General features: G+C 42.0%; 1 protein-coding gene across 2 annotated transcripts in view; it reads left to right on the top strand.

The window, feature by feature from the left end:
• The first annotated feature begins 2,076 nt into the window (after positions 1–2,076).
• LOC122558689 (sperm microtubule inner protein 8-like) overlaps positions 2,077–24,365 on the top strand; it is a 32,288-nt gene continuing 9,999 nt past the window's right edge. For both annotated transcript variants that reach the window (XM_087996048.1, XM_043707481.2), the window contains exons 1-6: positions 2,077–2,284; positions 2,961–3,022; positions 7,514–7,709; positions 16,187–16,248; positions 16,339–16,403; positions 16,492–16,524. In XM_087996048.1, the coding sequence (XP_087852174.1) occupies positions 2,095–2,284; positions 2,961–3,022; positions 7,514–7,709; positions 16,187–16,248; positions 16,339–16,403; positions 16,492–16,524 (608 nt within the window). In that variant the 5' untranslated portion in view covers positions 2,077–2,094. The remainder of the gene's footprint in view (positions 2,285–2,960; positions 3,023–7,513; positions 7,710–16,186; positions 16,249–16,338; positions 16,404–16,491; positions 16,525–24,365) is intronic.

The following is a 24,365-nucleotide window of genomic DNA, read 5'->3' as shown; positions in this document are numbered from 1 at the left end:
TTTATCCTTGTTTCCAGGACGTGCAGTATTTTGCTTCTGAGTTTACTTGAGTCTCTATTTCTGTTTATGTCTTCTGTCAGTGTTCCTGTGTATGTCTCTGTTTATTTCCATTTGTCTTCTGTGATGAGATATTTTTCAATAGTCATGGATGTGTGTGTTTCTTCAAAGTGTTGCTTAATTTCCCTTTCAGAAGGAGATGGTGAGTCACCTTCTTGAACTTGTGCAGTCTATATGGTGTAAGTTTATCCACAGTACTGTTATGGAGAGTGTTCCAGGATTTTGAACCAGTGACAATGAAGAAGCTCAAGTCAAAATGATCTGTGGCTTGGAGAGGATTGTGCAGGTTGTGATGTTCTTATGTACCTGCCCTTTATCTTATAGAGGCTGAGGTGGCAGATTTGGAAGGTGCCATCCAAGAACATAAGTAATAGGGAGTGTAGGTCTTTCCAGCCCCAACAAGCCTGTCCCATCATTCTCTCAGGTCCTCCTTTGTGCCACCTGCTCATACTCCTGAGCTCCTTGATATTCCAAAAATATAGCCACCTTTTTAAATACTTTCAGTGATCCAGCCTCTACAATTCTCTGGGGTAAACAATTCTTTACATTCACAACTCTCTGAGAGCAGAAATTCCTTCACATCTCAACTTTAAATGAATGTCCCATTATTCTGTGTAACCATGGTACTTAGTTCAAGACTCCCCCTACCAGTGGAAACTTCCCAAATTTACCCTCCCCCATAATCTTGTACATTTCAATAAGATCACTACTCATTCTTCTAAATTCTAATGAATAAAGGCATAAGCCTTGATAAACGAACACCTTCATAGTAGGAATCAACCTCATGAATCTCTGAACTGCCTCCAATGCCTATATATCGATTTTAAATAAAGGCAGAGGTTAAGTTGCTGTAGTCCCAGAGGACTATAGGATTGTTCTCTCATTACAGACAGACAATTGATGGTGGCTTAACCTGAGAGTCACCACACATCAGGTGAGGAGCAAGGTTGAGAAGGTTGGGCTTTCGTGGTGACCTCAGTTGGTGAGACTCCCCTTTTTAAAATATGGAGACCAAAAATACACACAGTTCTCCAGGTGCAGCTTCACCATCACTCTTTCGAGTTGAAACAAGACTTCCCTGTTTTTAAACACCAATCCCCTTGCAATAAAAGCCAAAGTTTAAACAGGTCCAGGCTGAGGATATGGGTTCAGCCAACCGTCTGCCCCTCTTCACAGTTATGTTCACGCCCGGATGTCATTGGAAAGGGAGCACTCGGTGTCCATCGATGCTCTCAATGCCTTTAGAGAGAGGTGGGCACTGTGTGTGTGTGTGTGGCGGGGGGGGGGGGGGGGGGGGGGTTACAGTGTTTATTTCCCCTTCCAACAACATTTTGATTTAGTACCTTCTCTCTCTCCCTATCCACCGCCCACCCTTCACTTTCAATGGTTTGCATTGGCCATAATGGGCTTTCCATACAAATATTGAATTGGCTACATGGGCATTTTCTAGTAGTGGACAGTGGTTTAAAAACAACACGCGAAAAAAAAAGTAATTTTGGTGATGGAAAGATCGTTCATTTTGCGTGATAATACTTCTGGATACGGAAAAAAAACCCAAAAATAATAAAAGATGAAGTTCCATTTGCCTTTTTAATCACTTGCAGTACCTGAATGCTAACTATTTGTGCTTCTCCACAAAAACCCAGATCCCTCTGCTTTTTGCACATTTTTGGAGCCTTTCCGATTTAATTAAGTCTTCCTTTTGATCCCTCGGACCAAAGGGCATGACCTCACAACCTTACATTAAAAGTCCTTTGGGGCTGTTTTTGCCCTAGAGCTGGTTATTGCCCGGTGAGATCCAAAATGAGATATGATAATAAATTTGGCAAGTTCGTTCCTAATTGAAAAAACTTAATCGGTGAGACATTCAGATGATTCTGGTTGCCAGTCTCACGATAATAAAACAGGGTCATTAATAGGTAACAGTGAGAGATACTCGGTTGCTAAGTGACTATGTGGCTCCTTGGATACAGGTTACTGTGGATGGTGAGGTGAGTTGGCGCTGGGCTCAGAGCCCGGACGCGGCAGTGCATCCAGATGCAGAAGCAACATGGACATGAGTACGAGGGGGTGGGAGCACCGAAGCCCCCGTGGCGGATTAGCCTGGCCGGCCGGAAAACGGGCTTGTACCGGCCTGACCTGCCCACTTTACGCCGCATGAACATGGACGATGAAGCCAGCAAACTGCCCAACGAGCACTGCAGGAACACCACCACATGCACCGCAGGTAACAAGGACCGGGAGCCGACCGAGGAGCAGGATTCTGGGTGGGCGGAGGAGGAAGAAAGTGGGGTGGACTAGGAGCAGAAAAAGAGGGGGGGTGGAAAGGTGGGCGGGAGAAAGGTAAAAGAAAATGAAGAGGGATAGTGAAGGGAGGGAAGCAGAAACAGTTTAAGTAGAAGGTGGGGGAAACAGATGGGGATACTCGAGAATGATCCTTGGGGGAAAAGGTAGAGATTACAAAAGAGGGGTGCAAAAGAGCCTTTTGGAGCACAAGAAACCTCGGGGGAGAAAAAGGACCAGAGAGAGAGGCACAGGCATGTAAGGATGAGAAGCATATGGCAGGAGACGCAAGGACCTCAAAGTTGGGAGGAAGAAACCTTTGAGAGATGCAGTTGGTGTGCATTGATGCAGAATGAGTGTACAATAGCAGACTGCCAAATATACTAAAGCTGTAAGATGTGACACAATCTCACATTGGTTTAAATTGGCACAAAGTGAGCTCTAACTGCAGCTTAATTCATTGTTTCCTTCAAAGCAAATAGCTCTGGGATGGCACAGAGCTAACTGAACTCTCAGACCATTGTTCTTCTTACAATGCATATAGTTATGGAGGATGGGTTAGGACCAGGTATTCTTAGTGACGTTTTCTGCACTGAATTTATTTTCATGCTTTTTTTTAGATGATTTTGCAAACTCTTCCTTTACCCTGTTTGACCATCCAAAACAAACCCATGCAGCATTGGTGAGTGTTTGAGTCCAAGTTGACCGGTAGTAATACAGTTGTACTTAGTCACAAAGAATAAACCATAAATTAGTCACAGACCAAAACTAAACTGTATAGTTTGGTGGCAGGAGCAAGGTCAGTCTTCAGATTGGAGGAGACTGAGATTGGAGAGGCCCCATAGCACATATAATATCAAAGTGAAGAAAACAGCTGTAAAGATTTGATACAAACACATAATCGTTTACATCTTCTTACATTAGTTAAAACTACATGTATGCATTGATTAAACAATTGAATAGGCAACAGATATTACACAATAGCAAATTTCATTTCTTTAGTTAAAAGTAAGGTGATTACCAACAAATTATCCACATTGCAGGGATTCACTATATTCCTAGGGATTCACTCATCACAATTCTCTTGTCTTCCAAGAGAATCTCCCATTTCTATCATTTATCTTCCCAGCCAATTGTCATCATACATCTTTTCCTCTGTGATCAAAAATTAACTAGAATTGAGGAGGTGTTGTTGCAATGTTAATTTAATAAGGAGTTATTACTGTATTAAGACCATAAGACACAGGAGTAGAAATTGGGCCATTGAACCTATCAAGTCTGCTCTGCTGTTCAATCATTGCTGATAAGTGTCTCAACCCCATTCTCCCACTTTCTCCCTGTAGCCCTTGATCCCCCAATACTCAAGAAACTATTTATCTCAGTCTTAAATATACTCAATGACCTCGCCTCTGCAGCCTCCTGTGGCAATGACTTCCATTGGTTCACCACTCCATTGGATGAAGAAGTTTCTTGTTATCTCTGTTCTAAAAGGTATTGCCTTTACTCTAAGGCTACGCCCTTGAGTCCTAGTCTTCCCTATCAATGGAAAAATCTTCCCAACATCCACTCTGTCCACGCCATTCAGTATTCTGTATGTTTCAATTAGACACCCCCTCATCCTTTTAAACTCCATTGAGTATAGATCCAGAGCCCTCCAACGTTCTGCACATGTTAAGCTTTTCATTTCTGGCACCATTCTTGTGGACCTCCTTTGAAGAAGCTCCATGACCAGTACATCTTTCCTGAGGTATGGGAACTAAAACTGTACACAATACTCCAAAATGGTGTAAGTAGAGCATTATGGAGCCTCAGAAGTATATCCTTACTTTTATATTCAAGTCCTCTCAAAATAAGTGCCATCATTGCATTTGCCTTCCTAACTGCTGCCCCCCCCATGCAAGTTTATCTTCAGAGAATCCTGGACTGGGACACCTGAGTCTTCTTACACTTCAGACTTCTAAATTTTCTCTACATTTAGAAAATAGTCCATTCTTCCTACCAAAGTGCATGACTTCACACCTCCCCACTTTGTACTCCATCTGTCATTTCTTTGCCCACTCTCCTAACCTGACTAAATCTTCTGAAGCCTGCCCGCCCCCTTAATGCTGCATATCCCTCTACCTATCTTTGTATTGTCTGCAAACTTAGCCAGAATTTCCTCAGTTCCTTCATCTAGATCATGAATATATAAAGTGAAAATTTGTCCCAACACTGAGCCTTGAGGAACACCACTGGCTGCCATCCTGACAGGGACCCTTTTATCCCCACTCTCTGCTTTCTGCCAGACAGCCAAGTTTCTATCCATGCTAGCACCTTGCCTCTGACACCATGGGCCCTTATCTTATTCAGTAGCCTCCTGTGCAGAACCTTGTCAAAGGCCTTCTTGAAGTCCAGGTAGATAATATCCATTGGCTCGCTCCTTGGTCTAACCTGCACATTACTTGCTCAAGAATTCTAGCAAATTTGTCAGGCATGACCTCCCCTTGATGAAAACATGCTGACCCTACCCTATTTTACCACGCACTTTCAAGTATTCAGAAACCTCATCCTTCACAATGGATTGCAGGATCTTTCCATGACCAAGGTTAGGCTAATCAGTCTGTAATTTTCTGTCTTTTGCCTTACTTCCTTTTCAAACAGGCGTGTCACATTCGTGATTTTCCAGTCCTCTGGGACCCTCCTTGATTCTAGTGATTCCTGAAAGATCACCACTAATGCCTCCACTATCTTTTCAGTGATCTCCCTTAGAACTCTGGGATGTAAGTCCATCTGGTCTGATTTATCCCCCTTCAGGCCATTCAGTTTTTCTAGCACCTTCTCCCTGGTGATGGCCACCATACTCAGCTCTGCCCCCTCACTCTCTTGAATTTTTAGGATATTACTCGTGTCTTCCACTGCGAAGTAATTATTCAGTTCCTCAGCCAGAGGTGATAGAACATAGAACAATACAGCGCAGTACGGGCCCTTCGGCCCTCAATGTTGCATCAACCTGTGAAACTAATCTGAAGCCATCTAACCTACACTATTCCATTATCATCCATATATTTATCCAATGACCATTTGAATGCCCTTAAAATTGGCGAGTCTACTACTGTTGCAGGCAGAACATTCCATGCCCTTACTACTCTGAGTAAAGTACCTACCTCTGACATCTGTCCTATATTTATCACCCATCAATTTAAAGCTATGTCTCCTTGTGCTAGCCATCACCATCCGAGGAAAAAGGCTCTCACTGTCCACCCTTTCTAATCCTCTGATCATCTTCTATGTCTGTACTAAGTCACCTCTTAATATCTCCTCTCCAATGAAAACCACATCAAGTCACATGATATCTAAGAAGGCCCCACAACAGAGGCCACATGCATTAAAATTACAACAAAAAGGTTGGGAAGGCAATCACATTGTTGGGAGTGTACTATAGACCCTCCCCAAACAGTTAGGGAGAGATAGAAGGGAAGATATGTTGGTATACTTCAGACATCTGTAAAAATAATCAGATAGCAATAGTACAAGATTTCAGCTTCCCCAGTATTAACTGGAATTAACATGAGAGGCTTAGAATAGGTAGATTCCTTAATGTACCCAGATGAATTTTTTAAGCCAGTATGTAGAAAGTCCTACAAGAACCAGGGTAATGCTGGACATAATTTTGAAAAATGAAGCCAATGTTTGTGGGAGAGCATTTCAGTAATAGTGACCATAACTCAGTAATGTTTAAATTAGTAATGTAAAAGGACAAAGATAAATCAGAAATAAAACTTTTGAGGAACGCCATTTTAATGTGAAAAGACAGGATCTGACCAAAGTGGATTGGGAGCAGCTATGTGTTGAAAGATTTACATTGGAACAGTGCAAGTCTTTCAAAAAGTGTAAGGCCAATGAAAGTGTAAGGCCAACATGTTCCTGTAAAGGTGAAGAGTGGGACCAGAAAATTCCAGAGAATCCTGAATGTTGGCCAATGTACATGATTGATATGGGGAAAAGAAGGAAGCGATGGGAGGCAAGGAACTAGATTTCAGAGGCCCTGATATTAATTTTCCAATCCTCTCTGGACACAGCAGAGATGCTAGAGTACTGGAAAACAATGAATGTTGTACCATTATTCAAGAACGGTGGTAAACCAGAAAGCTACAGGACAGTGTGAGAAAATCCATTGGCAACGAATCTGAGGGATGGAATTAATTTCTATAGAGAGGCAAGGATGAATCATGGATATTCACCTTGTCTGACAGGTTTGATTGAGTTTTTTAAGTAGGTGACAAGATGTATGGAGAAGGGTCATGCAGTGTACCTAGTCTGCATGAACTTTGGTAAGGCTTTCGAATAGGTCTAGCATGAGAGACTGGTCAAGAAGGTTAATGCCTACAGGATCCAGGGCAAATGGCAAATTGGATCCGAAGTTGCCTTTGTGACAGGAGGCAGAGGCTGGTGGTCCAAGGTTGATTTTGACTGGAAGACTGTGTCCAGGGTTGTGAAGGGGTCATTGTTGTGTCCCTTGTTTGTTGTTAATGATCTAGACATAAATCTGGAGGTTGATCAGTAAATTCACAGATAACATGAAAATTGGTTGTGTTATAGGGAGGAGGAAAGCCTTAGACGACAGGACGATTAGAGAGGCTGGCCAGATGGGCTGTATAGTGAAAATCTGAGAAGTGTAAGGTGATGTATTTTGGGAGGACTAACATTGCAAGGGAATACATGATAAATGGTAACATCCTACGAAGTGGGATGACAATCAGTGGGATCTTAGTGAGCATGTCCACAGATGTTGAGAGATTGGATAGGCTGGACCTGTTCTCCTTGGAGCAGAGAAAGCTGAGGTGGGACCTCACTTAGGTGTACAATATTATCGAGGGTATAGATACAGTAGATAGGAAGCAATTTTTCCCCTTAGTAGGGGGATCATTTACGAAGAGAATGGTGGTTATCTAGAAATCACTCCTTGAAAGGATGGTAGAGGCAAGAATCATCACCACATTTAAGAAGTATTTAGGGAATTACTTGAAGTGCCGGAGCTTTAAAGGCTGTGGTTCAATTGCTGGGAAATGGGATGAGTATAGATGGATGCACGATGACCAGCTAGGACAGAATAGGCTGAAGGGCCTCTTTTTGTCCAGTGAAACTATATGATTCTATTACTTTGTTGATAATTATGATTCTTCGCCTTTTTCAGTTATTTAACTATGCTGGAGGATCACTGACTGTAAGCGACAAATTTTCTCCTGATCGAAAGCGATATACGATTCCCAGCATTCATATTGAGAAACCTTGGAGCCACTACAAGCCTTTGATCACTAAGGCCTCAAAGGATTGGTCTCAATTTGTCTCAGAGTGTGGGGAATTTGTGCTTCCCAAAAGGGACTTCAATGGTGAGAGACTTAGAGAACTGTTGCTGCAAATGACACTCACTGTTTTCAAATTTTGAAAACGGGCACTCTGTTTATATTTTACTGTCATCATCATAAGGGGAACCCTAAGAAGCTCAAATCCCCTTCTTGGTACTTTCATTGTGTCAGTTTGTTCGAATAATATATTGCGATACAAAATTGTAACCAGTTTAAAACCATAATTGAATTTTAGTACTATTTGACTGATTGACTATTAAATGAGGTTTATGTTATTTTACTATAAGTCAGAAAAGTGAGGTGTCCAATACCAATCCTGTGGAACCCCATTTTTAACTTGGCTCTAGTCTGAGAAATGTCCATCAATACTTATCCCGTGTTTTCTATCCTTTAGACATCTAACCAATGCTGCCAAGGACCCATCAATCTCAAACATTTCTAATTTGCTAAACAATCTGCCATGTGACACCGTACCAAAGATCTTTCTGAAAGTCCAAATATACACCACCCACAGCACTAGCATCATCCATTACCTGTATTACCTTGTCAAAGTGTTCAATTAAATTTGTCAGGTTTGATCTGCCCTTGACAAAGCCATGCTGACTATTTGATATTAACATATTTTTCTCTTCTATATATTTATTTTATCCTGTATTATGGCTTCCATCAGTTTTCCCACTGTTCATGTCAAGCTGAAAGGTCTGTAGTTTCCAAGGTTATCTTTTGCTCATTTCTGAAATGACGACGTCACATTTGCAATCCTTCAGTCCCTTAGGATTAATCCTGTGTTCAGACCGGCCTGAAAAATTTCTATCAACGGCTCCGCAATTTGCTCCTTTACCTCTCTCTGCAATCTAGGATGCATTCCATTTGGACCTGGCCACTACTCTACCTGGAGTACTGCCAGGTAAAAACAATGACTGCAGATGCTGGAAACCAGATTCTGGATTAGTGGTGCTGGAAGAGCACAGCAGTTCAGGCAGCATCCAAGGAGCAGTAAAATTGACGTTTCGGGCAAAAGCCCTTCATCCAGCCTTTTTTTTAATAGATGTTTTTATTAGAAATTTAACATTTTTACAAGTTTACAAAAATAAACAAAACTCTCAAGTACAAACATTGATATACGATTAAATCTTAAATATATAATAACCAAAATTTAACAAAAGAAAAATACCAAGAAAAAAAACAAAACTCAACTAACTACTAATCTAACCTACAACTAACCAGAGTGTATATTTAAGTCTCTTACATTATTCAAATGTAATAATTCAAATGAAAGAGAAAAAAAAACGAAAAACAACGGATAACATAGAAATTGGGTAGTGAGATACATACTCGGAATGTGTTAACATCAAATGTAACAAAACCCGTATTCGTGCGGGATTCCTCTCCTAAGGGGCCCCGGACCAGCCAGATTCGTAATCTCATTTAAATAAAAGCCCTTGTTAGGATAGCCGTAATATCTGTATTCATATAAATCAAGAAGGGCTGCCATATTTTATAAAATAATTCGGTCTTTCGGTGCACAATATTTGTAAGGAAGTCAAGGGGAATACATTCCATAATTAATCTGTGCCAATTTGAAAGTCCAGTTTTCCAAAATATTTTTCCTTGTACAGAAAGAGAGAATAGAAAATAGTCTCTTCCCGTACATATCCAGGGAGGGAAAGTTCGAAAAGCCCAACAGGAGAGATTCAGGGTCTACTTTAATATCCGTTCCTAAAATTTCTGTCAGGGTACTTGCTACTTTAGTCCAGTATCTATGGATCTTATGACAGGTCCATAAGCAATGTACAAGAGTGCCCACCTCTATTTTACATTTGGGACACATTGGAGATGCTCCTGCCTTAAATTTTGCCAATCGATCCGGTGCTCTTTGGGCCCTATGAAGTATCTTCAGCTGGATAGCCTGAGTTCTGTTACAGATGGTGATTCTTCTGGCGTTTTCCCAAATGGTGATTCCACGTTTCAATAGAAATTCCTAGTCCCAATTCCTGATCCCATATTTTAAACAGATTGTCCAAATCTCCAGATACTTCATCATGTAGTAGATGATAAATAGTACTGATGGAGGATACCCCCCATTGGTCGTAGTAATCTACATTCTCTATCTGATTTAGAAAGACTATCTAATAACGTAGTCTTCTTCTGTATATAATCTCGAATTTGGAAGTATCGATAGAGGTCTCCATTAGGTAATCCGAATTTCTGACGCAGCTGTTCAAAAGACATCAGGACCCCATCTTTAAATAGGTCCCCTAGACATGAGATACCCCTGGATCTCCAGAGTTTAAAAGTGGCATCTGTAAACCCCGGTTGGAATCCCCAGGCTCCCACTATCGGCGCATAGGGGGATGTTTTATGTGAGTTGCCCTCATTTTGCCGCATTATATTCCAAGCTTTAATTGTGTTTAGTATTATAGGGTTTTTACAGTGATCCGTAATGATTTTCCTCTTGTCTGAAAATAAAAGGTTAATAAGTGGGTATTTTACTTGAGAAGCCTCGATGTCCAGCCAGATTGATTATGGATCAGCCAAGACCCAATCAGCTATGTAACTTAATAGGGAACTTAACTGATATTTCCTAAAATCTGGGCAGTCCAATCCTCCCCTTGCCTGTGGCAGCTGTAGCATCTTCAGCTTAATGAGGGGCCGTCTATGATTCCAGATAAAAGAACCCAACCAGCCATTTAATTTACGTAGTGCCAGCCTCGGCAGCATCACTGGAAGCATTCTCATAGGGTATATGTGACGGGGCAGGACATTTATTTTAATTAATGTTATTCTACCCAGCCAGGAAATTGGAAGGTCTCCCATCGCTGGAGGTCCTGTCTTATCCCTTCCAGTAAATGCACAAAGTTAGCCTTGTATAACTGACCAAATACTGGGGTAATAAAAATGCCTAAGTATATGAAACCCTCCAGGGACCAACGAAAGGGAAAATGGGATCCATCCACTAAGTGGGATATCATAGCAAGGCCATCCATTGGCATAGCCTCCGATTTTGAGAAATTAATTTTATAGCCTGAGAATGCGCTAAATGTATTAATAACTTGGATTAAGCAAGGTACAGACATCAGAGGATTACTGAGGAATAGAAGAACATCATCTGCATAAAGGGTAATTTTATGTTTACCTGTACCAATCCTCGGGGCCGTTATATTAGGATCAGCCCGTATAGCTTCTGCTAGTGGTTCAATTATTAACGTAAATAACAATGGCGAGAGAGGACATCCCTGACGGCAGCCCCTACCCACACTGAAGCTATCCGAACCTAATCCATTGGTAACCACAACTGCTTTGGGATCACTATACAATGTTGAGACCCATTTGGTAAACACCTTTCCAACGCCAAACCTTTTCAATGTGTAAAACAAATATGACCATTCAACCCTATCGAATGCCTTTTCCGCGTCTAATGAAACTACTACTCCTGGTATCTTTCCCTGATGGCAGGCTTGAATCATATTCAAAACCCTTCTAATATTATTGGATGATCTAAGGCCCTTAATAAACCCCATCTGATCCTCCTTTATGATATGTGGCAGTACCCTTTCTAGTCTAAATGCTAATGTTTTAGAAAGGATTTTAAAATCTACATTTAGCAAGGATATTGGTCTGTATGAGCACAATCTTCTGGATCCTTTCCTTTTTTGAGGATAAGAGAGATATTTGCCTCTTTCAGCGAAGGTGGGAGACAGCCCTGACTATATTCATAGTTATTCATGTCCATAAGTGGACCAGCCAATATTCCTGAAGAAGGGCTCATGCCCGAAACGTCGATTCTCCTGTTCCTTGGATGCTGCCTGACCTGCTGTGCTTTTCCAGCAACACATTTTCAGCCAATATTTCTGTAAATTCTTTATAGAATTCAGCTTGAAAACCATCTGGGCCAGGTGCCTTACCGCTCTGAAGTTGCCTGATTGCGTCAAGTATTTCTTGGACTGTTAGGGGAGCATTTAAGACCGATACCTGTTCCGGAGTTAGGCCCAGAAAGGTCAAATTTTTAAAAAATGATTGCATCCTCCTAGTCCTGTCTTCACAATCCTGCGATTTATATAAATCAGAATAAAATTTTCTAAAGATTGCATTAATCCTTTTATGATCATGAGTAAAATACCCGTACTTTCCTTGATAGACGTGATAGTTTGAAGGGCCTTTTTTTTCTTTGCAAGAAATGCTAAGTATCTACCCGGTTTGTCGCCAAATTCATATAACCTTTGTTTTCCCTCTTAGCCGTTTGGGTAAGCGTAGTGTTTAGAGCTGTCCTAAGGGCCGTAATCCTTTGCAATTTGATAATAGAAGGTCTATCAGCGTATGCTGTTTCAGTTGCTTTTAAGCGAGCTTTGAGCAGACGCTGTTGTTCCCCCTTTAATTTTTTCTGGGTCGCTGAGTAGGAGATGATCAAACCTCGCGCGTAAGCTTTGATGGTCTCCCACATCATTGATGGGTTGCTAGCCGTACCTAAATTAATTTCTAAAAAAGTTTTAAATTCTTGAGAGAAGTACTTTGCAAATTTACTATCTTTCATTAGGAAGGGGTCCATACGCCAATGCCGAGGAGATGTCCCGTTGTTCCTCGCCTTGATTTCCATATATATAGCAGCGTGGTCGGAAATTGCTATACTACCTATTTTACAGGATGATATGGAATTTAAAAAAATCGAGGGGGCAAAAAACATATCAATTCTGGTATGACATTTATGTGGATTGGAGTAAAAAGAAAAATCTCTGCCCTGTGGATGAAGACATCTCCATACATCTATTAATCCTAATTCTTTGTTCAGACCCACCAATTGTCTAGATCTGGGAGATACTCCTGCAGTACTCTTGGGAATCCTATCTATTTCCGGATCCATAATACAATTAAAGTATCCCCTATAATTGTATGATAGGCACCAAGAGCCATCAATTTTGAGAAGGCTTCTGTTATAAATTTAAAGGGGTGTGCCGGGGGGCAGTACAAATTTAAAATCCCATATTCCGCTCCATTTATAAGGGCTTTAATCAGAATATATCATCCAGATTCGTCTTTTATCTGATTTAGGATTTTGAAAGGGAAATTCTTCCGAATAAGAATAACAACTCCCCTACTTTTTGAGCTAAAAGAAGAAAAAAAAGGCCTGATCAAATCCACTCTGTCGTAATTTCAAGTGTTCTTTATCCAACAGATGTGTTTCCTGTAGGAGAGCTATATCAACTCTTTCTTTCTTGAGATTTGATAATATTTTCTTCCTTTTGACTGGCGAATTACTCCCCTTGACATTCCAGGTGCACCACTTAACCGACTGATCAACCATAATCGTCCGGGCAAATCCAAGACCCCTCGGGAGGGGAAACCCTATCCAGAACATCCCGAGCATAGAGCATATAAAATTCACAAAAATAAAGGCTCTCTAATACACTCACAACAGTATAATAAAAATCTATTTCTAAATCATAAAAAAAAAGTATTTAAGTGGAGATTTTCCCCCTTGTTCCCAGGGGGTGTCACTTCCTTTCCAAAGGTCCATCGTATCCTCATCCAACCAATGCCCCACCCTTGACCCAGGCGCTCCTCAATAGGATGAGGAGAATTCAGATATAATACAAAGCTAGAGTTAACAGTGAGCACCCTACCCCCACCCACACCAACACTTGGATATATTTGGTAATGCTAATATAATGGATAAACATATATAACCATAAAATTACAATCTCAACAAATAATAATTAAATATAATAATACAAAATAACAAGGGAAAAATAACCCCGCTCCTAGAGACAGAGGTAAAATAGAATAAGGTAACCACCTCCTCCCACCAACATTAACTAAACCCCCCGGTTTATATATATATATATACACATATACATATACATACATATATACATACACACATATATACATACACACATACATACATTGAATAATAAAAAAAACCAAGGTGGGGAGAAAATCGTTAAATAGAGAACAAATAAATAAATCCCTCTCCCCACCCCCCAAGATAATATTATACAGTAAGGTAAGAAAAAAGAAAAAGGGGGGGATATAAACTGGAGTGGGGGGAAGGCAAACCAACATATATAATCTCTTACAATTTATCTAAGAGAGTCCAAAAATTCCTTAGCCTTTTCCGGCGATCCGAAGTTATACACGGATCCTTCGTGGTTAAAGCGTGGCGTTGCTGGGTAGCGTAAGGAGTACTGAATATTTAAGTCCCTTAAACACTTCTTCGCCTCATCGAATGCCTTCCTGTTTCGGACCAGAGCTGGGGAAAAGTCCTGGAATAACATGATCTTGGATCCTTTATAGATCATGGCTTGGGAATCTTTTCCAAGATTTCTGGAGGCTTCTAGGAGTATCTGCTTCTTCTTATAGCTCTGCAGCCGGAACAGGACCGGGCGGGGATGCTGGTTCGAGCCGGGCCCGCGTATTGCGACCCTGTAGGCCCATTCTACCCTTATCTGGCCTGATCCAGCCTCCAGATTTAAAAGCTATGGCAGCCACTGCTCGAGAAGCGCTGTAAGCTGGCCTTCCTCTTCCCGGAAGGCCCAGCAAATGAATATTATTTCGACGACCTCGATTATCGAGGTCATCAATATGATTCTCTAAGGTCCGGACTCGCTGTTCGAGAGTCTGGACCTGATCCACGGTCGATTGCACTGTAGTTTCAGAGGTCGCGGCCTTTAGCTCTGCCCCTCCGACTCGGCGCTCGATTTCTTTAATATCTCGGTCGTGCTTTTGCAGCGCGGCTGAGAGTGAGTCCCATCAGCTTCAGGATTCTTCAATAAAAGCGTCGATCTTCGCATCCAGTTTAGAGATGATTTCCACAAGGCTTGCCACCGTAGGTAAGTCCCCTGGGGCAGCTGCGAACGCCTCTGCTGCAGCTGGAAAGGGTGGGGGAGGGGTTCCTGCTTGCTGAGAGCTGCGGGGTCCCTTCCATTTAGTCATTTTTACTAAAGATTAGATTGTTTAAATTTAATTCTAAGCAACTAATTAAATTAAACAGCTATTTTAAATGATTTGGTGAGTGTGGTGGCGGTGGGTGGCCCACTTTGCCCAAGTCTTGGGGGGAAGCACTCTTGACTCAGACTTGTTGGGTCGCCGCCATCTTGGATCCCCCCATCCAGCCTTTATAGCAACTCTTTTTTTTTATTTATGACTAGTTGTTCAGTTGCTCAACACCCACATTTTCAACTGGGCCATTGTCATCATTTTCTAATTTGGTAAAGACAGAAGCAGAATAATTACTTAGTACCACTGCTATACCTTTTCTTCAGTGACCAGCTTACCTGCTCCTTGGCTCCATTCTATCCTTCACTAATCTTTTACTATTGATATGTTTGAAGAACATTTTACTATGTGTTTTACTGCAGCCTGCCATCCTTTGCTCATGCTTCCTTATTCCACCCTTAGCCTTTCTTCTGCATTTGAGAAACTCTTCCTGATTTCTTTTGCTATTATTATTCTGGTGTGTATCATATGTCTCCTTTTCCTTTCTTACTTTCTCATCAATATCCTAATCATCCAGGCTACTCTAGCTGGATATTCTGTATTTATTCCTTGTGAGTATGTATCCAGATTGCACACTATTCATCTCTCTTTGAAAATGTTTCCATTCTTCATCAACTGTTTTATCCACTAAAATGCATTTCCAATCAGTGTACTCCAGTTCAATTTTTAGATCTCTAAAATCTGCTCTTTTTCATTCTGGCATCTTAATCATTTGTAATAGTTGGTGATATTTTAATACCCCTAGAGTCAGACAGCATGGAAACAGACCCTTCAGTCCAATCCGTTCTTTCCAGCCACGTCTCCTGAATGGAACTAGTCCTATTTGCCAGCATTTGGCTCATATCCCTCTAAACCGTGCCTTTTAAGTGTTGTAATTGTACTGCCTCTACTGGCAGCTTGTTCCATACTTGTACCACGCTCTGTGCCAAAAAGTTACCTCTTAGATCCTTCTTAAATCTTTCCCCTTCCACCTTAAATGTATGCCCTCTAGTTTTGGACTCCCTCACCCTAGGAAAAAGACCTATCTATACCCCTCATGATTTTATACACCTCCAAAAGGTCATCCCTCAGCCTCCAATGCTCCAGGGAGAAAAGCCCCAGCCTATTCAGCCTCTCCCTGTAACTCAAACCCTTCAGTTCCAGCAACATCCTTGTAAATATTTTCTGCACCCTCTCAAGTTTAACAACATCCTTCAGATCTGGTAAAGGTGGCAGATTTAAGAACTTAAGTGAACCTGATGGGTTTTTAATGGCAATTAATAGTAGTTCCATGATAGCATTACTGACTACCTTTCAATTCTAGTTTTATTAATGGAATCCAAATTCTACTAGATACTGAGGTGGGATTGGAACCCATGTGCCCAGAGGGCTTCTTTACTTATCTCATTACATTATTGTTGTGCCACCACTTTCCCTGAGTTATTTCATACCTAAGTTCAGTATAATATAGTATATAGTACTTTTGGGTGTGTCCACTGACCACTGACTATTTTTTCTGTTCCTTTCAGATGTACACTTCTCTGGTTATGCAGTCAGATATTTGAAACCCAACATTACCCAGTCCTGGAAGGTAGATTCAAAATTTTGTTTTCTCTCGTTGTGCTATTGCTATATTATTCCCCTGTTAGAGTTTTAAAATAACCACTGTGTCACTTTTCAGTATCACCTTCATTCAGAGCCATCGGTTTCCAAATATGATCAGAAACCTATCCCGTATGAAACTTGGTAAGACTACATAAAGATTGTTCAATCAAATTCCTGCCTAAGTCTAACTATTTACTTACAATGTTCCCTTTCCCCCCATTTTCAACAGGAACCGATACAGAAGGTTATCCAGTCCATTCAGGTACTTGTGTTTGATTTTGTAGTACAGCACTCTTAGGTATTGGTATTTTCTCATTCCTGATGAAGGGCTTTTGCCCGAAACATCGATTTTCCTGCTCCTCGGAAGCTGCCTGACCTGCTGTGCTTTTCCAGCACCACTCTAATCTTGACTCTGATCCAACATCTGCAGTACTCACTACTGTAATATTCATCCTACCCTCACCCAATTTCCAGTCCCAAAACATATCTCACAGCTTTCACACAAAGCCATCTTTTCTTCTATGACAGCTACATCACTCAACTGGATTGTACCATATTAATTGACATACTTCCCTGCGCCTTCCAGGACAAAGTTCTAAACAGCTGGAGGCAACAGGAGTTAATGAGAGAAGCACAGGTGTTCCCAAAAAGGACACCATAGTGGTCATTTCTGGAATACGCACCACTGAATCCTTCTGCTTCCACTAGTGACTTGAAACCATTAAAGATAATTCCTATTCTTTCTTTTCACTTCCTACTTCCCACCCCTTCTGTTTAAGTATGAATGTCTTGCTTTACCCTTCTGTCTTTTTCCTTTGAGGTATCCAAATGGTGCATCTTGACCCAGTAGAGGAGAAACACCATGAAGGGATGATGGTGAAGACACAGTACCATCACACTTCTCACACTTATGGCCAGAAAATCAGTTACTGATAATGTATCTTGAAGGATGGATTAGAGGCAGCCTGAGCATATGATGAGACACTGGGTACAACTACTGTGTACCCAGGGCATTGAGCTAAGATTGTGCAGGTGTCTGCTTGCTCGACATTGAGGCAGGACACAAGTTTCACTGCAAAGGACTCTGAAAGCAAAAATCTTGATAGCAATGGGCCCCTTAAATATCTATTGCACGGTTTATTTATTTATATTTATTTAGCCTTTAAATTTGCCGAATGACTGCGCAGTTTGGAAGGAACATTGCTGAACACTTATGAACAAATGAATGTATTAGGAAGCCAATCAGAAAACCTGCTGTTTAAAATCAAGCAGCCTGAGATGTTCAGCACTAACTTACGTATGGACACTCAAACTAGATGCAGAATCTGCTCGGGCCCCATGAATCTGCTTCATCCTCAACTCAGATCATGGCTGATCTGATTGCTCCGTAGTCTTGCCCTATCCTAATAACCTTTCAGCTTCTTGCCTGTCAAGAATGGCCCTTCATGGTGTTCCTCCTCTACTGGGTCAAGAGGCACCATTTGGATACCTCAAAGGAAAAAGACAGAAGGGTAAAGCAAGACATTCATACTTAAACAGAAGGGGTGGGTGGCATGGTAGCACAGTGGTTAGCACTGCTGCCTCACAGCACCAGAGTTGTGGGTTCAATTCCCACCTCAGGCGACTGTCTGTGAGGAGTTTGCACATTCTCCATGTGTCTGTGTGGGTTTCCTCCGGGGGCTCCGGTTTCCTCCCACAGTCCAAAAATGTGCAGGCTAGGTGAATTGGCCATGCTAAATTGCCCGTAATGTTAGGTGAAGGGGTAAATGTAGGGGAATTGGTCGCGCTTCGGCGGGTCGGTGTGGACTTGTTGAGCCGAAGGACCTGTTGCCACACTGTAAGTAATCTAATCTAATCTAAATATGAGGAAAGGAAATCCAAAGACTCATAACCATGTGAGGTTTTAAAAAAAAGTCCATGTATTTAAATGGCTGACAGGTAGCTCTAGATTCTCACACAAGAGGAAAGACCATTTCCACAATCATCCTGTCAATATCCCTCAGAATCACATATCTTCCAGTCAAATTACCTCTCCACTTTTGCAGTGAGCGCAAGTGTGGTTTGTCCAACATTTCCTCATAAGGCAATCCACCCAGTTATTTTTTATTCACTCATGGGACATGGGTGTTGCTGGCTGGCCAGCATTTATTGCCCATTCCTGGTTGCCCTTGAGAAGGTGATGGTTAGCTGCCCTCTTGATCTGCTGCAGTCCATGTACTGTCGTTGATCCATAATGGCGTTCAGGAGGGAATTCCAGGATTTTGATCCAGTGACAGTGAAGGAATGTTAATATATTTGCAAATCAGGATGGTGAGTTGCTTGGAGAGAAACTCGCAGGTGGTAGTGTTCCATGTATCTGCTGTCATAATGGAAATGGTCATGGGATTGGAAGGTGCTGTCTCAGGATCTTTGGTGAATTTCTGCAGTGTATCTTGTAGATAGTACAGACTGCTGCAACTGAACATCAGTGGGGGAGGAAGTGAATGTTTATGGGTGTGGTGCTAATCAAGTGGCTGTTTTGTCCTGGATGGTGTCAAGCTGCTTGAGTGTGGTTGGAGCTGAACTCCACCAGGCAAGTGTGGAGTATTCCATCACTCTCTTAGTAGAAGGCTTTTAGGAATCAAGAGGTGAGTTACTTGCTGCAGTATTCATAGCCTGTGACTAGTTCTTGTAGCCACTGATTTTATATGGCGAGTCCAGTTGAGCTTCTAGTCAATGGTAGTCCCCTAAGGAGGCTGAATGGCCCTGGTAGAACCAAACTAGGTGTCAGTGATCAAGTTATTGCTGAGCAGGTGCTGTTTCACAGCACAATTGCTGACATCTTCCATCACTTTACTGATGATCGAAAGTAGACTGACAGGTTGGTAATTGGCCACTTGCGTTTGCTCTGCTTTTTGTGAGCAGGACATACCGGTGCAATTTTCCACATTGTAGGATAGATGCCAGTGGTGTAACTGCACTGGAACAGCTTGGTTAGAGGAGCAGCATTTTCTGGAGCCCAAGTCTCCAGTACTATACCTGGAATGTTGTCAGGACCTGTAGCCTTTGCAGTGCCCAGTCACTCCAACCATTTCTTGATATCATGTGGAGTGAATCAAATTGACTGATGACTGCCATCTGGGGACCACTAGAGAAGACTGAGATAACCTATCCACATGGCACTTCTGGCTGAAGATTGCTGCAAATGTTTCAGTCTTATCTTCAGTTTTAGAAACTTGAAAGGGTTCAGAAAAGATTTACAAGGATGTTCCCAGGATTGGAGGATTTGAGTTATAGGGAGAGGTTGAATAGGCTGGAGCTGTTTTCCCTGGAGCATTGGAGACTGAGGGGTGACCTTATAGAGGTTTATAAAATTATGAGGGGCATGGATAGGGTAAATAGACAAAGTCTCTTCCCTGGGGTAGGGGAATCCAGAAATAGAGGGCATAGGTTTAGAGCGAGAGGGGAAAGATATAAAAGAGACATAAGGAGCAACTTTTTCACGCAGAGGGTGGTACGTGTATGGAATGAGTTGCCAGAGGAAGTGGTAGAGGCTGGTACAATTGCAACAGTTAAAAGGCATCTGGATGGGTATATGAATAGGAAGGGTTTGGAGGGATATGGGCCGGGTGCTGGGAGGTGGGACTAGATTGGGTTGGGATATTTGGTCGGCATGCACAAGTTGGACCGAAGGATCTGTTTCCATGCTGTCCATCTCTATGACTCTATTGGTCTAGTAAACCTTCTCTGAAGTGCTTCCAGTGTATGTACTTGTTTCCTCAAATCAGGAAGCCAGTTCTGTACATAGTTAAAAATCACACAACACCAGGTTATAGTCCAACAGGTTTAATTGGAAGCACACTAGCTTTCGGAGCTTCCGGAAGCTAATGTGCTTCCAATTAAACCTGTTGGAATATAACTTGGTGTTATGTGATTTTTAACTTTGTACACCCCAGTCCAACACCGGCATCTCCAAATCAGTTCTGTACATAGTTCTCTAGAGATGATCTTACAGATGCCCTATGTAATTGAAGTCTAACATCCGTACTTTGTATTCGATTCTCCTTGAAATCAATAATAATATTCCATTAGCTTTCTTAGTTACTTCTGTGGTTGCAAAACTAACCTTTTGCACTTTATGCAATAGATCTGCCTGATTCCCTGCACCTCAGAGCTCTGCAGTCTCCCACCATTTTTTCTAATATTCTACACTAAAAGGGTGGTGGATGTTTTTAGCTCTCTTTCACAAGTGGCTGTGGATGCTGGATCAATTGTTAATTTTAAATCTGTCAGACAAAAGCATTAAGGGGTATGGGCTAAAGGTAGGTATATGAAGTTAGGCCACAGAGCAACCATGATTTCATTGAATGGTGGAACAGCCTTAAGGGGCTGAATGGCCTATTCCTATATTCCTAATATGCTCTCTTAATTCTTCCTGCCTGAGTGAACAATTCACAATTTTCCTACATTGTATTCTGTTTGCAAGAATTTTATTAACAATAATCATAATAACAAACTTTGAATATTTTCCTGATGTCAGTCGTTAAGCTAACTGCCCTGTAGTATTTTGCTTTTTTTAAATGAACATCTTATATTCACTATTTTCATTCTAATAGAACCCTCCCCAAATCTATAGAATTTTGTAAAATTAAAACCAATGCATCAACCATCTCACTAGCTATGTCTTTAAAAACCCAAGGCTGAAAAACCCAATCATAACCTAGGGACTTGGCAGCACATAGCTTCATCATTTGCTTAGTACCACTTCCCGAGTAATCATAATTTTCTTAAATTCCTCCCTCCTTTCCATTTCCTGATTCACAGCTATTTTTCAATGTTACTTGTATCCTCAGCAATGAAGACCTGTGCAAATTAGCTGTTGAATTCATGTTATTTTCTCATTTTCTGTTATTAATTTCCCCAAACTCACTTTCTGAGGGACTATTGCTCACTTAAATAATCTTTTCCTTTTTAAAATCTTTACAGAAACTCTCACTACCTCTATATTTCTAGCTTGCTTTCTTTTGCCATCTATTTTCTTCTCTCATTATTGTGCTTTTAATCATTCTTTCATGTTTTTACATTCTGTCCAGTCTTCTGACTTGCCACCATCTTCACACAATTACTGTATATTCTTTCTCTTCAGGTTGATCATTTTCATTATTGTCGGAGTGTACCTTTCCACGCATTCTAAAATATCCCCTCAAATGTCTGCCACTGCATCTCTGTTCCTCTGTTGATCTATCCCTAACCCAATTTGCCAGTTCACTTAAGTTAGCTGCACCTTAATAGAACCCATTTCTCTCTCATCTTTCTTTCAGCCATGTATTCATTTCTTTAACTTTATTTGTTCTATGTCAGTTTGCTCATGGCTCATTTCTTGATTATTATCTTTGAGATTCTGCTTTTTAATTTACTGCCTCGCTCCTCATACTGCCTATGCATAAGCCCTTTTCTTGGCTGGACCATGTCGTTCATATCTACATGGACCATGGCAACTGAATCCTTCAACTCACACCACATTCTCCTCCAGCCTTGAGCAGAGGGGCCATATCCTGACAAAACTGTCTTACTCACACTCATATCCTCCTGTTCCTGATCAATGACCAAATTGGAAGACTCTTCTAAGGGTTGTGGTCACTCCTGGAATAATGTTTTCAGAGTAGGTTTCCCCCTCCCTGTTGGATCAGTGATTGCAGCTCCACCCCCAACTCATAAACTCTAAGCTAAAGTTCATTGGGCCACTGAAGCATCCAAGAGCTCCCACATCCTATATGTGCAGCACATCACCTTCCCTGTCATCCTTATTGTGTCTCAATTAATTTATTTTTATTAATTACTTTATAATTAATAAACTCTGCTACTCCAAATAAGATTACCTTTTGGAAACTTTCCTAATGCTTTTGGTAATTGTCTTTGATGGGCTTTAAAAGGTAAGGGAAGTGAGCAAAATACTCACCAAACAATCACTTACTTGTTTTCCTATAATGTTTATTTATATCTGAATGCAATAGATTGACCAGGCTCATACCCTACTAAACTTATCTCCTCATATCCCAACACCATCCTGTCCCCCTTGGTCCGGGAACTCCCCATGTACATTCGGGGCACCACCCATGGCCTCCACCTCCTCCATGAGTTTTGTTTCCCCGGCTGCCAGTGCCTCATCTTTACCATGGACATCCAGTCCCTGTACACGTCCATCCACAATGGCAAAGGCCTCCAAGCCCTTCATTTCTTCCTCTCCCACCAACCCAACCATTATGTCTCCACCAACACACTCATTCGATTGGCAGAATTGGTCCTCACCCTCAACAACTTCTTCTTTGAATTCCTTCCACTTTCTTCAGACCAAAGGGACAGCCATGGGAATCCGCATGGGCCCTAGCTATGCTTGCCTCTTCATAGGATACATGGAACAGTCCATCTTCCACAGTTACACTGGCGCCATCCCCCACTTATTCCTCCGCGACATTGATGACTGTATTGGCGCCACCTCGTGTTCCCATGAGGAGATTGAATAGTTCATCAACTTCACAAACACCTTCCAACTTGACCTTCAGTTCACATGGATCACCTCTGACACCACCCTCCCCTCCCCTTCCTGGACCTCTCCATCTCTATTGCCAATGACCGAATCAACATAGACATCTATTTTAAACTCATCAACTCCCACAGCTACCTTGACTACACTTCTTCCTACCTCCCCTCCTATAAAAACGCAATCTCTTACTCCCAATTCCTCCACCTCTGCCGTATCTGCTCCCAGGAGGAGACGTTCCACTCCTGGATAAGCCAGATGGCCTCCTATTTCAAGGACCACAATTTCCCCTCCCACACCGTCAACAATGCCCTCCAGCATATCTCCTCCACTTCCCACACCTCCGCCCTTGAGCCCAGCCTTCCAACCACAAAAAGATAGAACCCCACCACCACCACCAACGGTCCCACCTTCCACCCCAGTAATCTCTGGATACAGCGTATTCTGGATGTAGGTTTGCTCGCTGTGCTGGAAGGTTCATTAAAGAGGAGGAAAACAACAACAAACTACCATTCCTGGATGTCACAGTAGTGTGAACAGCCAATGGGGAACTTCAAACCAGCATTTACAGGAAAACAATACATACTGACCAAATACTGAACTACAGAAGCAATCATCCAACACCCACAAATGAAGCTGCATTAGAACATTATTTCAACAAGCCACCACAGATTGCAGCACAGAGGAACTATGCAAAGCAGAGGAAAATCACCTCTACAGTGTATTCAAAAAGAACAGGTAGTCAAGGAAGACAGTCCGCTGATTTCTCAGCAACAAACCCCAACAAGCAGACAAAACATGTCCAGAAACCCGAGCCACTCTCCCCTGCATCAAAGACATCTCAGAAATGACTGACAGACTGCATCATGGTGGCCCACAAACCCACCAACACACTAAAACAGCAGCTAATGAACTTGAACGACCCTGTACAAACAACAAGCAAAACTAATGTCATTTTCAAAATACCTTGCAAGAACTGTACTAAACACATAAATAGAAAGTGGACCATGCCACCAGTGCTTCATCCGGAGACTCACTGATGATGTTACCTAGTATGATGACGAAACATTGAAAATGAACCTTCCAGCTCAGCGAGCAAAGCTACATCCAGAACCTCAACCTGAGCTATAAACATTCTCAAAACTCACTAATACAGCACATTATCCTCTGCCATTTCCATCACCAAAAATATATTTCCCTCCCCATCCCTATCTGCATTCCACAGGGACCATACCTTCCATTACTCCCTCCTTAGGTTCATGGACTACCAACCCACCCTCCACTCCTTGTAACTTCACTTGCTGCTGCAGAAGGTGTAACACCTGCGCCCATATCTCCATTCAAGGCCCAAAAGGATCTTATCATGTCTGGCAGAGATTTTCCTGCACACCCACCCCCAGTGTCTGTTGCACTCAATTTGGTGTCCTCTACATCGGGATGACAGGATGCCAACACACGGAGCATTTCAGGGCACATTTCTGAGACACGCACACCAAATAACCCCACAGCCCTGTGGCCGACTGCTTCAACACCACCCCCCCCGCCCCCCCATTCCCCTAAGGACATGCAAGTCCTGGGCCTTC

Source organism: Chiloscyllium plagiosum, unplaced genomic scaffold (assembly GCF_037043375.1).
Source record: "Chiloscyllium plagiosum isolate Xiang-an unplaced genomic scaffold, Cpla_swu_hap1 HiC_scaffold_17, whole genome shotgun sequence".
NCBI lineage: Eukaryota > Metazoa > Chordata > Chondrichthyes > Orectolobiformes > Hemiscylliidae > Chiloscyllium > Chiloscyllium plagiosum.
Note: the sequence above shows the minus strand (reverse complement) of the source record. Positions and strands in the feature narration are given on the sequence as shown.